Source organism: Perognathus longimembris, chromosome 25 (assembly GCF_023159225.1).
Source record: "Perognathus longimembris pacificus isolate PPM17 chromosome 25, ASM2315922v1, whole genome shotgun sequence".
NCBI lineage: Eukaryota > Metazoa > Chordata > Mammalia > Rodentia > Heteromyidae > Perognathus > Perognathus longimembris.
In genome coordinates, this window is record NC_063185.1 from 11,427,363 (window position 1) to 11,441,206 (window position 13,844).

General features: G+C 50.5%; 1 protein-coding gene across 1 annotated transcript; it reads left to right on the forward strand.

Annotated features, from left to right (window-relative positions):
- The first annotated feature begins 3,125 nt into the window (after positions 1–3,125).
- Sap30l (SAP30 like) lies at positions 3,126–12,241 on the forward strand. The gene is made up of 4 exons (XM_048334334.1): positions 3,126–3,511; positions 7,869–7,991; positions 10,267–10,365; positions 11,793–12,241. The coding sequence occupies exons 1-4, from the start codon at positions 3,248–3,250 to the stop codon at positions 11,919–11,921; spliced, it is 615 nt and encodes a 204-aa protein (XP_048190291.1). The 5' UTR covers positions 3,126–3,247; the 3' UTR covers positions 11,922–12,241.
- The last annotated feature ends 1,603 nt before the right edge of the window (positions 12,242–13,844 follow it).

A 13,844-nucleotide genomic window follows, 5' to 3' on the forward strand; every position in this document is an offset into this window, starting at 1 on the left:
CCCTGGGCCTGTCAGCTGCTCAGACTTTATGGAGCAGCAGCTGCAGCAGCAGGTCAAAGTCACCATTTTCAAATACCCAATTCCTGCTGTTTATTTTGTTGAGATCTGACATTGCCTTTCTAAGGAATTACACAATTTTGAATTCTCCCTTGAATCTACCATGTTTCGGCAAATATATGTCTATACTTGCATACCTCTTAATGTATTTTCTTTTAAGTTTATAAGCTAAGTCTAGCGTCCCATATAAGAATGTCCTTTAAGTCTCTCTGGGCCTGGATTAATTTACTTCACATAATTTTTCCAGATCTTTCCATTTCTCTGCAAATGGTACAATATCATTCTTTCTGATGGATGAGTAAAATTTCATTATGTACATATACCATAACATGCATTTTCTACTCGACCCAAGAAAGCATTAGCCAGGTACTGGGAACTCATGGCTATAATGCTAGCTGCTCACGAGGCAGAGATCTGAGGATTGCAGTTGGAAGCCAACCCATTCTGGAAAGACTGTGAGACTTTTACCTCCATCTAATCAGGGGGAAAAAAGGCTGGAAGTGGAAGTGTGGCTCAAGTGGTAGGGCACCAGGCTTGAGCAAAAAAGCTAAGGGACAGTGTTCAGGCCCTGAGTTCAAGCCCCAGTACATACATACAAGAGCGCGCACGCGCACATTTTCCCAACTCATCAATCCTTTCTTGAGTTGATGATGAATTTACATGTGCATGCACACACATTCATGTTGAAATTACTTTCAGTGTTGACTGGATATCTTATTTTGAAGATATTAGGTGTTTCTTTTTGGAACTTTTAGCATATATATGTCAGTTGTGGGGCTTGAACTCTGGGTCTGGGTGCGGTTCCTGAGCTCTTCAGAAAAAGGCTAGTGCTTTACCACTTGAGCCACAGCACCACTTCTGGTTTTCTGGTGGTTAATTGGAGAAAAGAGTCTCACAGACTTTCCTGCCCAGGCTGGCTTTGAACAGAGATCCTCAGATCTCCGCCTCCTAAGTAGGTAGGATGACAGGTCTGAGCCACCCGCTCCCCGTTTAAGAGGAGCGTGTGTGTGTGTGTGTGTGTGTGTGTGTATAATCTCTTGGCTGTGTTAGTATGCACATATTTTGTTTATCTGTATATCCAGCCGAGGGACTCCTCTTTGCTAGGCAAGCATTCTCTCAGTGAGCTTTACCCTTAGTTCCCCCCTCCCCCCAATGTGTGCACACAAGCTCTGGGACAGCGCCTAAGCCCTAAGTTTAAGCTCCAGGACCAAAAAAAAAAAAGGTAATTTAGATGGTCTGCATTCATTTAAGTCCATTGAGGCAAATTCAAGGTCATAAGATTTCCTTTTTTTCCACCAGGATACAAACCGGAACTTCCTCTGCACTCTGGTCCTATGCACTGAGAATATGCGCTTACCAGTTACCTAACACACCTCCGGGGCTAGTCCCACCCACCCTCTCATCCCTAAGCTTCCCACTGGAGGGGGCTAGAGTTGCCAGAGTACAGATCCCCTAAAACTTCCAGGAAGTGGGGGAGGATGGCGGCACTGGGGCAAGGGACTGTCTTCTCCTGGGTTATTTATTCCTGGCGATTTAAAGCAATAAAACTACCGTTTGGAGCTCTAGACAGGGCCTCAAGACCTCACAAGCTCTCCCCACCCCGAGAGATTAGTTTTGGATCCCAACACACACACACACACCAACATGCCTTTCCCCCCCCCCCCACATCTCATGGGAACCCCCCCTACATTTTCCCCGCCCACCCTCCACACCTTAATCCGGATTTTGGATTCATTCTCCCTAGTGGAGGGAGGGGGTGGAGAGGGACAAGGTGTGTGTGTGCCGGGGGAATCCTCTTTCCTTTCTCCCTTATTCGGTTGAGCGAGTCCCCAAGTTCAGTCTAGGGGTTCCGATGACCTCGCAGGACCCCCCACCCCACCACCACACACACACACTTCCATCATCTGCCCCGCAACCTCTTCACACACATCTATCTCTACCCGCCATGGCTGGCTTTCGGTCCCCTGCCCAGTCTCCCGTCTGTCTGCGCGGGGAGAGGACCCGGGCCGACCCCTCTCCCCACACCATCTCTCCAAAGCCCGTCTCCCTTCCCGACGCCCCTCCCCGAAGCCTGTTCTCCCGCGCCCCCGCCCACGTCTGCGTTCCCGTCCGCCCGCGAACGTGATCCTCTGCTTCCAGAGTGTGTCTTTTCCCGTCCATCCCGGCTCCGGCTCGCCATCCCTCCCCGGAGCCTGGGAGTCTGCGGCCCGGCTCCCCCTCCCCGGACCAGGCAACTCTTTTCCTCTTCCACTTTCTCTACTTTGAACCCATCCCAGCAGAGTCCAGGAAGTAGCCTGGCACCGAAGAATGACAGCGGCAGAGTCCAATGAGACGTACCAGCGGCGGGGGAGGCCCCGCCCAAAAAGAGAAGGCAGCCAATGACCGGCCGGAGGCGGGACTTCCGCTGTCCCGAGGCGGGCGGGAGGAGTGGGAGGGAAGCGAACTGTTGTGGTGCGGCGCGTCGGGCGGGTGGCGGCCGGGGCGGCCCTGAGGGCTGCGGCCGGGAGTCGGGGATCCGCCGAGCTGCTTGCAGGGGGCGGGGCGGGCCGGACGCGCCGCGGGGCCCGGACACTGCGGGTTCGAGGCCGGGCCCCGCGCGAGAGGGGGTGTGTGTGTGTGTGCGCGAGGGAGGCCGCGCCACCCCGGGAGAAGCTGCCGGACCAGCGAGTTTTGCTTCGCCACCGAAAGAAGGCGGGAGCCGGCGGGGGCCTCGGAGACCCCGGGGTCCGCGCAGCCCGGAGCCCGGGAGCAGCGGCCGACCCCCGCCCCCCTTCTCCGCACCCGCGGGACGCGTCTCCCCCGGGCGCCGCCGCCGCAGCGAGGGAGCCGAGTGCGGGGCCCTCGGGCCGCAGGCGCCGCCGGTGACCCCGGGCGCGAGCCGCGGGGAGCGGACCCCGGGGCCTGGCGCGCGGGGAGGCCGGGGACCCCCGGAGCCGCGCGGGCCCGGCGGGGGGGGGCCCAGGCGACCGGGCCTGTCGGGACGCCGAGCAGGACCGCACCGCGGGTGTGTGTGGGGGGAGGGTGGGGAGGCCGGGTGGGGGACGGTGGGGAGTGAGACACGGACTCCGGGACTGCGGGACGCGGGGAGGGCGGGGATCGCGGCGCCGGGCCCCGCGCGGGGAGCACGGCCGCGGAGTGGCCTAGCACGGGGGCCCGTTCCCCCCCGGAGGGGCCGCGCCGGGGCGGGGAGATGAACGGCTTCAGCACGGAGGAGGACAGCCGCGAAGGGCCCCCGGTCGCCCCCGCCGCCGCTGCCGCCGCCGCCGCCGCTGCCGCCGCCGCCGCTGCCGCGGCCGCCGCCGCCGCCGCCGCCGCCGCCCCGGGCTACGGGCAGAGCTGCTGCCTCATCGCGGACGGCGAGCGCTGCGTCCGGCCCGCCGGCAACGCCTCCTTCAGCAAGCGGGTGCAGAAGAGCATCTCGCAGAAGAAACTCAAGCTGGACATCGACAAGAGCGTGAGTCCTCCCTACCCACCCATTCCCCCCCAAACCCCCCCTCTGCGGGTCCCCCGGGGCCCCTCCCCCGCCACGCACCCCACCCCGCACCCCCTGCACCGGGGCGCGCACGCCTATCCCGGGGGTTCGAGACCCGCCCCGCTCGGGCCTCACCACCACCCGATCCGCTGAACCCCAGAATTCAGGCCGCTCGCGGGTTTCCGCGCTGACATGCGGGGAGATTTTTTTGTGTCCAGATCTGGGAGTTTGGTGAGGGGGGAACGCATGGGGGGCGGGAGTGGGATGTGGTGTGGACTCGAGAAGATTCCACAGTGGGGCTGAGCATGGGAGTGAGTGAGTGAGAGGTGGGTGGGGCGTGTGTATCCCACGAAAGAGCGAGAACTCCGCGTGGGGAAATCGGCGTGGAAGCCATCGGCGGCTCTGCACCAACTTCCTCTTTCTAGAAACCCCAGGGAGAGGCGGTGGCCAGTGACTTTCCTGCCCGTGATCCTGCAGCGGGGTCACCGAGCTGGCTTTGTACCTAGTGGTGGGAGTGAGTTCTGGTGTGGGTTTTTTTTTTCTTCTTCTTTTGGGATGTGACTGAAACAAGGCCAAGGTCAGGTTTGGGGAGCCGGCCCTGGCAGTCAATGGGACTAGAGGGGGTGGGGCTTTTGTGGGTGTTTTTTTTTTTTTTGCAAATGCGGAGGTGGAGATTTGCATTTGAATGGGATTGCCCTGTGCTTTGTGCCTAATGATAGGGCACTTTGTGATTTCTTCACTTTCAGTTAATAATGCTAAAGAGGCCCGTTGTTAACCAATTAAGAACTTTTATTTAGTTTGACATCTGTTGGTGCAATTAATGTGGTGGCTGCTTTATGATTAGGAATTAGTAGGGAATGAAAGAGTGTTTTTTTTAAAGTAATCAGGTAGCTTAAATGATTGGTAACGGGGGAGTGTAAGAGGTTAAACTGGAAGGGAAAGCTACTTTCCTACTTTAGACTTTTTCCAGTTAAACTGAGGCCCAGAGGTAGAAAGCCCTGTTGTCAAAGGCAAACGGTGTCTTAAGAGGTTGGTTAACTTTCTCAAGTCTTTCTCTGCTTTATTTCAAGATCGCTGAATAAACCTTCATTAACAAGTCTCTACTAAGTAAATTCTTGTCCTTTTGGAGGTTATCCCCCCCCCCAGTTTTATTTAACATATATATGTATATATGAAGCTTTTGTATGGAAAGGTGTTGTTTTTAAGTAATTGGGGTTTGGTGGCAGGGGGTGCTAGTCCATGGCTTTCTTACTACTAATCTAAGTGAGTGAAAATTCATTTGGAGCAGACAGCTGGCTAGATACCAAAATGAAACGCTTAATTTTCAGATAGCAGTGAATTCATTCCCTTACAAACACTGGCTATGGTAACTGTAGGCTGTGAGCAGTCTCTAGTCCTTTTTTTCTTGTGAAGGGGGGGGAGGTGCACAAACATACCAGTTCCTGGGGTTTGAACTCGGCCTGGGTGCTGTCCCTTAGCTTTTTACCTCTGTCTGGCTCCGTGTGCCACTTGAGCCACAGCTCCCACTTCCAGCTTTTTGGTAGTTAATTGGAGGTTGGAGTCTCACTGACTTCCCCGCTTGTGCTGGCTCTATCCTCAGATCTCAACCTCCTGCAACCAAGGCTTTGTTAACCTATGGAGCCCACAAGTATGGACAGTGCCTTGTCATCTCATGAGTCTGGAAGAGAGGCAGGCAGCTAAACTTGGCAAGAGATTCCCAAAAGGTAGCAGATTAGAAGGTGGAATCTTTCATAATCTGTTTCAAGGTGATAGGTGTAGAGTCATTGTTGCTGAAAGAGATTCTATTTTTTAGTTCTCACAGGCTTGGGCAGGAATTCAATTCTAAGTAGCTACTGTGTTAACAAAAAATTGTTTAGCTGTTGGGCAGAGTAAAGCAGGAGAAACAAACATAGGACAGGGATTTTGTTCCCCCCCACTCCTGTTCCCATCCCACCCCACCCTCAAGGCCCACTAAGCTCCTAAATGAAGAGTACCTGTACTTCATAGGTTAAAGGAGAAGCAATAGTGACCTTGTTAAAGGACCTAGCAGAGAACCTTTGAAACAACAGCAGCAAAAACCTAACTTGGGCAGTTTTACTCATTTTGTGTATGACAATACGTAACAGATGCTTGCAGAAGTTTCTCCAATTGATAAAGTACTTGGATGGAGCAAGGTATGAAGGAACGAATTGAGGTAGGAAAGGAGGCATACCAGGCTCAAAAGGCCCTGTGTGCTCTTGGCTAGGCCCATTTCCCAGGCTAGGTGATTTTACTTTAACCTCTTTGGAAAATGAGATTGGAGCTAGTGGTCTTGAATGAGTGATTGCTACATTCTCTTCCATCTAGGATTCTGTTATGACAATGTTATGACCTGACATCTCCCAGTCCAAGTTTTAGGAAATAATCCTTCTCTTGTGTGTTCTCCCCTGAAGTTTCCCAGTGTGTACTCGAACCAGCTACCTTGCAGTGCTCCATGTCTGCTTCCTGGAGAAAAGCTTATCCCATGGTCCCTTCTCCCCGCCGAGCCCCCCCCCCCCCCCGCCTTCCCCTGTAGGCAGGCCTCTTTGAGATGGTTTGTGTGTACTGTGTCAGAAAGTCCTTTGACAGAGTGAACTTAGCAAAGCCGTTCCAACTTGCAACAGCTTTTACTGGCTGACACCGCTTCTAGATATCACAGACTGCCTATATCAGTGCATCAGCACTTACTGAGTGCCTGCTGTCTACCAAAACACTATCACAGAATTTACAGCTACTCAGGGCTCACTAATCCCACCACATGAAAATGATAATTCCTCCAAACAAACAGTCCTTAGTATTTCTTTTTCTTTTCCTCCATGAAGAGGCCTGGATTAATTGATGCTCATTTCCTGTCATCTTTTATCTTGAGGGATTATTTAAGGAGTAAACTCAATTTCAGACTTCTTCCCAGAACATTTGTGCAACATCTGTTTCCATATCAGCAACCCCTAGTTGTTGATTTGGGCAGTTCATTTCTGGAAGGTTTTTAAATGGTTCCCCCAGGCAACCCTGGGATTCATGTGCTCAAACATCCTTTTTTGGGGGGGGTGGGGGGGGGTACCAGTCATGGGGCTTGAACTGAGGGCCTGGGCACTTTCCCTAAGCTTTTATACTCTAGGCTAGTACTCTACCACTTGAGTCACAGCTCCACCTCTGGCTTTTTGGTGTTTAATTGGAGATTGAGATTCTCGTGGACTTTTCTGCCCAGATTGGCTTGAAACTGTAATCCTCACTCATATCAGTCTCCTGAGCCAGCACCAGCTTCCTGCTTTATACTTTTTATTTTATTTTTAATCGTTAAGTAGTTGTACAAAGGAGTCAAGCATACTTTTCATATTTTAGCTGCTGTTGGCACCTGTACTTAGTAGTGTGCACCAGCTTGTATTCCACATCAACAGCAATGTGCATATTCTTTTAGAATTCCTGCACCTCTTTCTCTTATTTTTGGAGTGTGTGTGGGGGGGCATGCAGGTGCTGAGGCTTGAACTCAGGGCCTAGGCACTGTTTCTTAGCCTTTTTGCTCAAGGCTGGCACTCTCCCACTTGAGCTTCACCTCTCCTTCCAGCTTTTTGCTTGTTCATTAGGGATAGGAATCCCACAGACTTTCCTGCTCTGACTGGCTTGGAGCCTAGATCCTCAGATCTCGGCCTCCTGAGTAGATAAGATGACAGGTATATGTCCCCAGCACCCTGTTTCGACTTCTTCATAGATCAGGTATGAGGTTATATGAGACTTGTCCACTGACCCGTGGAAAGAGAGTTTTTCAGAGAGTTACAAGAGCAGATATTGTTAGTTTACACTTGGACACCCCAATACCCTCACCCCAGTCCCTGCTTCCCACGTGTGTGCACGTGGGAACTGCAGGTGTGTAATTTCTGTGAGTGTCACTCCTGGCTTCCCCGTCCTTAAGGAACTCTTTGAAGTAGAGTCACACCGCCCACAAGACCACACAATGTCCTCCACACCCTTTGCTAGCCTTATTGGGCACTCGCCATCTTGCCTTTCCTTTCCATGTGGAAGTTTTCCTGGTAGCCTGCAAACCCTCCCTTCTCCCAGCCATCTCCCTTTATCATCACCATTTAGTGGAGACTTGGTCAATCATGCATTTGGGAGGGGGGGGCGCATGTATGTGCATGCGTGTACACTTGTGTGTGCTTGCTCAGCCCCAGGCCTCAGTTTTTCACTGTCTAGCTCTGTAGTGAGCATCTAGACACCATGGCCTATGTAATTTGACAGGGGACTCCCCTCCCACCCTCCCCCTCCCTGTCCCTGCTATGGGCATGTAGCTGGCAATCCTCACTTTTCATCTCCCTCCCACCAGGTAAGGCACCTGTACATCTGTGACTTCCACAAGAACTTCATCCAGAGTGTCCGAAATAAAAGGAAGAGAAAGACGAGTGACGATGGTGGCGACTCTCCCGAGCACGACACCGATATTCCTGAGGTAAAGGCCAAGAAGTCAGCCTGAGAACGTGGGAGCACGCCGTCTCCTCCCTCTGCTCTGCTCTGCTTTTTGTGCTAAGAGCTCATTTTAATCTCCAATGTTCCACTGTGGATTTTTTTTTTTTTTTTTTTTTTTTTGTGAAAAGTGAGTTAGAGTAACCTTGAGTCTGAACACTTGGAAATCAACTAACTGGTTGAGCTGCTCCCTAACTTCGAGAAAGGCACAGACACCCGAGGTCATTGCCCTTTCCAAACAGACCCCATTGCCTTCTTTAAGAAACCCCTGATACATGGTTCACTGTGCCCTGTTGATCTCTTGAAGCTTAGTTTTCACCTTTAGCGTTAGAGGCAGAGTATGTATGATCGAGGAGCAATTCTCTTCCCCTCAGCTTCCTGATGATACGGGTACGAGTTGTCAGTTTGTACCAGTTCAGTTTTTTTGTCATGCTCTAAATCCATAATCGCTGGTCCAGGCATTCCCTACCCAGTTCCACTGAACCAGAGCTCTCAGCCCTGGCACTCTTAATATCTGGGATCAGATGCTTCTTTATTATGGAGCAAATCTGTAGGTTTTGTGGGATGTCTAGAGCATACCTCACCTTTATCTTTTTTTTTCTTCTTTTGGTCGTAGGGCTTGAATTCGGGCCTGGGCACTATCTCAGAGCTCTTTTGCTCAAGGCTAGTGCTCTACCACTTTGAGCTACAGCTCCACTTCGGGTTTTCTGGTGGCTCACTGGAGATAAGACTGTCTCATACTTTCCTGCCCGGGCTGGCTTTGAATTGGGATCTTCAGGTCTCAGCTTCCTGAGTAGTTAGAATGACAGGGATGACCCACCAGTGCCCAGCTTGACTATCTTTGACAGTCAGAAAACATCTTCAGACATCGCCACGTGTTCTCCCAAGGGCAAAGCATCCTAAGCTAATGACCCCTATGAGATGTAGACCTTTCCAACCACAGCTGCCTTTCCTTAGGGTGCCTGGGAGTATAAATGAGGCACCAAGAAAGGAATATGGGGTTTTCTTTCAATATAAATTGTTTTTGCTTAAGACTCAACAAAAGAACAACCATTTATAAGTATACATTGAATATTTGACACATGAATATTTCATAAGGCAAACCGCATGTTCTCACTCAGAGTGAAAATGCCTGTGTAGGAATAGAAAGAGTAGGCGGGCCTTTGTCTGCAGATGTGAAGAAACCTTTGAAAATCTAGCCCTCTCCCTCCGTTCCTCCCTATGTCCCCTTCGCCAACATTAGTTTACAGTGTCTTCCTGTTGCCTTTAGCATTATTATTACTTTATAAAGATGCATTTGCTTTCTAAATGCCTTTCACCAGGGGGTGGGGAAAAGCAAAGGTTCTGAGGAATGTTTGGAAACGAATGAAGGGCCTCGGTCCCTCATATTGATCATTCATTTTGTTTTTAAAGTGCTCTCCACCTGCCTGAAGCAAGAACATCTCTTTTAGAGGCAGGTAAAGGCAGCCCAACTTTCTGGGCCTTCAATATTTCATGACTGTGCAGCTTTCCTCTCTTCCTGTGTTGGAAAAAAAAAAAAAAAAGTGATGGGGGGGGTCCCCTCCCCTCTGTCCTCCAGTATCTGCAGGCTTCCCAACCCTAGCCTGCTTCTGTATGCCAACACAGGAGCTTTCCAGCTTTTCCCGGATTGTTACGAATTCCAAATCCTGAAGGCTGAGCCTAGGAAAAACACAAAAACAAACTGACAGTCACACTCTTCCCATTATCTTTCATGCCCCTCTCTCTAGTTGCTGCCTAGTTCTAGCATGTTCTTCCTCCAGAAGTCTCTGGGGTTTGCTTCTGTCCCTCCTGGATGTCCCCACTCCTCCAGAGCTTGACTCATCTCACTGGTGAATTGGGGCTCCCCTGTAAATCCCCACCAACTTCCTGCAGCACCCCATTGCCATCTTTCCCTTGAAACCACCACGGACTTCCTAGGACCCTGAGCCCCAAAGCCCTTCATCTTGGGCCTTTCTGTGCTCACAGTCCCTTCACTCCTAACCTTCCTCCTCACTGTCTGCCTCACCCTCACCTCCTTCACCAGTCTCCTGGGGTCGGCCCTCCCCAATCACGACTCTCTTTCCAGACCTTTCTTGTCCTCTGTGCCAGTCGCTCATCCTCACTGGACAGTTTCTAGGGCTTTCTTCCATAACCCTCCCTGTCCTCACCCCTACCTCTAGGGTATGCTGGGCACCTAGTGGGGTCTCGGTGAATCCTGCCTGGTCAGGCAATGGGTAATGTGTGTCTCCCGTTCTCTCCAGGTTGACTTGTTCCAGCTGCAGGTGAACACACTGCGACGTTATAAACGACACTACAAGCTGCAGACCCGGCCAGGCTTTAACAAGGCCCAGTTAGCAGAAGTAGGTAGACGCGTGGTTTCATTGTGATCCGATTCTTACCACACTGTGTTTGAGCTTACCGTGATCTTCTCCATAATTCTGTACATGAGGGTCTCTTCTCCTCTTCTGCACAATGTAGAATCCCAATGTGTTAAACTTGGAAAAACTTCATTTCTAGAAAAGAAACCATAGCTCACAGAAAATGACTCAGTTAAAATCACAACAGCAAGCTGGGCACGGGTGCCTCATACCTGTCACCCTAGCTACTCAGGAGGCTGAGATCTGAGGATTGCAGTTCAAAGCCAGCCCAGGCAGGGAAGTCTGTGAGACTCTTGTCTCTACTTAATCACAGAAAAAGCCTGAAGTGCTATAGCTCAAGTGGTAGGGCACTAGACTTGAGCAAAAAGGAGCGCTCAGGGACAGTGCCCAAGCCTAGAGTTGAAGCCCCAGGACGGGGGAAAAATCACACAGCAACCTAATAGCAAAATGGGACTGAGACTCTCGGGATTCCTGAGTGTCTTGTAAGCTCATTTGTTCAGATCTGTGTCTGTGTGTGTATGTTGGTACGCACACGTGCGCACATGCTGGTACTGGGGCTTGAACTGAGGCACTAGGTGCAGTCCATTAGCTTTCTCAAGCTTGGCACTTTTACCACTTAAGCCATACCTTTGCTTCCGTGTGTGTGTGGGGTGTGTGTGTGTGTGTGTGTGTGTGTGTGTGTGTGTGTGTGTGTGTTTAATTGGGGGATAAGAATTTTTTGGACTTAGCTGCCCTGGCTAGCTTTGAATCACACAATCCTTAGATCTCGGCCTCCCAAGTAGCTAGGATGACAAGCGTGCAGGGCCTGAGCCACCACTGCTCAGCTTTTCCTTTTTTCTTTTTTTTTTTTTTTTTTTCGTCAGTCCTGGGCCTTGGACTCAGGGTCTGAGCACTGTCCCTGGCTTCCTTTTTGCTCAAGGCTAGCACTCTGCCACTTGAGCCACAGCGCCACTTCTGGCCGTTTTCTGTATATATGGTGCTGGGGAATCGAACCCAGGGCCTCATGTATACGAGGCAAGCTCTCTCGCCACTAGGCCATATCCCCAGCCCTTTTTTTTTTTTTTTAAAGACACATTTTGTTTTGCCCACTTGCACAGCCTCCAAGGTGTGGGGTGGGGCAACTGGGCAAGCAAAGCAGTCCCAGCCTCTTTTGCCTTGGGCTGATGGAAATTACGCAAGTGATGCCACTGCCCATGACACTCATAGGCTTGTTGGCAGTATCATAAGGCTAAAGCGCTACTTTGGGAGGGCTGGAATCCTAACTTCCTAGAGAAAAGGCCACAAGAGGTCTGCCTCCCCCACGAGACTCTGCCATAGCCACACCTCCTTGCCCCCTCATTGGCTGGCCCTGATTTGCACATGGTTTATGGGACTGGCTTGGTTTCTCTCTCGCCCACCTCCCCATGTAGACCGTCAGCCGCCACTTCAGGAACATCCCTGTGAATGAGAAAGAGACCCTCGCCTACTTCATCTACATGGTGAAGACTAACAAAAGTAGATTGGACCAGAAATCCGAGGGCAGCAAGCAACTGGAGTGAGATCGCCCAGCCCGGAGGAATGAGGCGCGGTGCCTGAGGTCCAGGTGATTTCTGCAGCATTCAAGCCCGTGATGACTGTTCACTTTTATTGTAAATAAAAAAGAAAAGTTTGAATGAATACTGTAAATCTTTTTGGTCAGAAGGATTATATTCTCATGATTGAGTATGTGTATAAAAAGACTTTTTTTTAACTTTTTTATTATTATAAAGGCTGATGTACAGAAGGGGTTACGGTTATAGAAATCAGGTAAAGACTATATTTCTTTTTGGGCAATGTCACCCCTAAAGGAACTTTTTTTTTTTTTAAGGTAACTACTGGCCTGAAAGAAAAATAAAATAAATAACCTAGACTCATAGAAAGAATGCAGAGCACTCTCCTAGAGGTGTGGGCTGGGATGTATTGTGGTCATTCTGTAATAGCTGGCAAGGCTCAGCTATGGACTAGCAGCAAGGCTGGTTGACGTGGAAAGGGCAGGAGCAGGTGCACATCTGGGCTTGTGTTCTTCCAGCGGGGATGTAGACAGGCCTGCTCCGTTGCAAACTTGTCATTTGAGAGCAAATCACATTGACCCTGGGTCCTCTCTCTTGCTTTTGTGCCTGGAGCACACTGGGCACTCGGGGTTTGTTGGTAAATTGAGTTGTCACAGAGCCAGCCTGGCCATCTCTGCTCTGCTTCCCTTTCTCCTTCACCAAGCTGCCACTCCTGTTGCTCGCTGCTCAGCCGTGGGTGAGACGGGAATCCTGACATAGTAATGGGCCTTTGGCTCCAATGAGAATTTCAAGCAGTTGCACGTACCAAGCTCTTGACTAGAGACCGTGACCCCAAGGCTCTCATAGGAGGGGCTGGAGCATGCCCCTCTGCATGTCACGTGTTAATTGTGACCACCTTGGTGGTTTGGGGCTGGCGTTTCTGAAGTTTTTATTAGTCCTTCGTGCCCAATAGCCAGGAAAGCTGCCAAAACTAGGATTCCTGCTCAGAAGTCCAGTCAATGTCAGTGCCAACCTGATGCTCATTTCTGTGAGAAACTTGCTTCCCTTTAGGGGGAAAGAAAAAGATTGCTAGAGGAATTTTATGTAGTATTAATGACCTGATTTTTTTTTCAATATTCAAAAAAAAAATCAGAGCCAAAGTACCCAGTGAAAACAAATCTAAAATATGCTTGTGGAAAATTCTCTAATCAGTGTACTTGGGGGCAGAGAGTGTGGATAGGATGAGGGAAAAAGAGCCCAAAAGAGGGGGGGAAAGGGAGGATTTGGGTTCTAGTTTCTGACCATTTTAAACCATATACATTGGCCAAAGGTGTCATCTTCCTAATTGGTTTCAATGCTGGGTTATTTCTTAAGCCTTAAATGACTGAAGCTGTGGAAAGCATAGCCTGAGAAGAGTATTCGTGATGGCTTTCATCTGAGCATTGTCGCAGAGGATTCAGGTGTAAAGCCACACTGAGCAGGGTGGTTGAAGACCCTGTACCCGTGCTTTCTGAGGATCGGGGACGGAATCCCGCTCTTACTAAAATACAGTGTATTTTCCTGCAGCAAAGCTTTTGCTAGTGTTTAAGATGCATGTCTTGCGGATTGCAGCCTTTTTACATATGTGTAAATGGATGTACATAGAACATAGTTGGGGCAGCGAGGAAGCCCTGTTTTCAATTGTCTCCTGGCAGTGGAGGGCAAGGTGGCCTCTTAGTGTTTTCAGTCCTGCGCACAGACTGGGTGCATATATAGAGACCATCTCCCGCCTTGTAACAGATACTGATGGGGTATCCAGAAGGTTCCATGGGCTGGATAGAGTCTAGGGCAGAGAGGGCCAACAAGGTTAAAGCACCATCCGCTTGCTCTATGGAAATGGCCATGTCTTTGATACTTAAACCAAAATCATGGGGCGTGTGGGTCACGTCACTGTTTTTTTGTGATTTTTGTTTT

Bases quoted from the DNA above. Each gene is read 5' to 3' on its own strand.
- Sap30l (XM_048334334.1), top strand. From the start codon at position 3,248: ATGAACGGCTTCAGCACGGAGGAGGACAGCCGCGAAGGGCCCCCGGTC. The intron at 3,512-7,868 runs GTGAGTCCTCCC...CCCTCCCACCAG, and splicing joins AGCTGGACATCGACAAGAGC to GTAAGGCACCTGTACATCTG. The intron at 7,992-10,266 runs GTAAAGGCCAAG...CGTTCTCTCCAG, and splicing joins ACGACACCGATATTCCTGAG to GTTGACTTGTTCCAGCTGCA.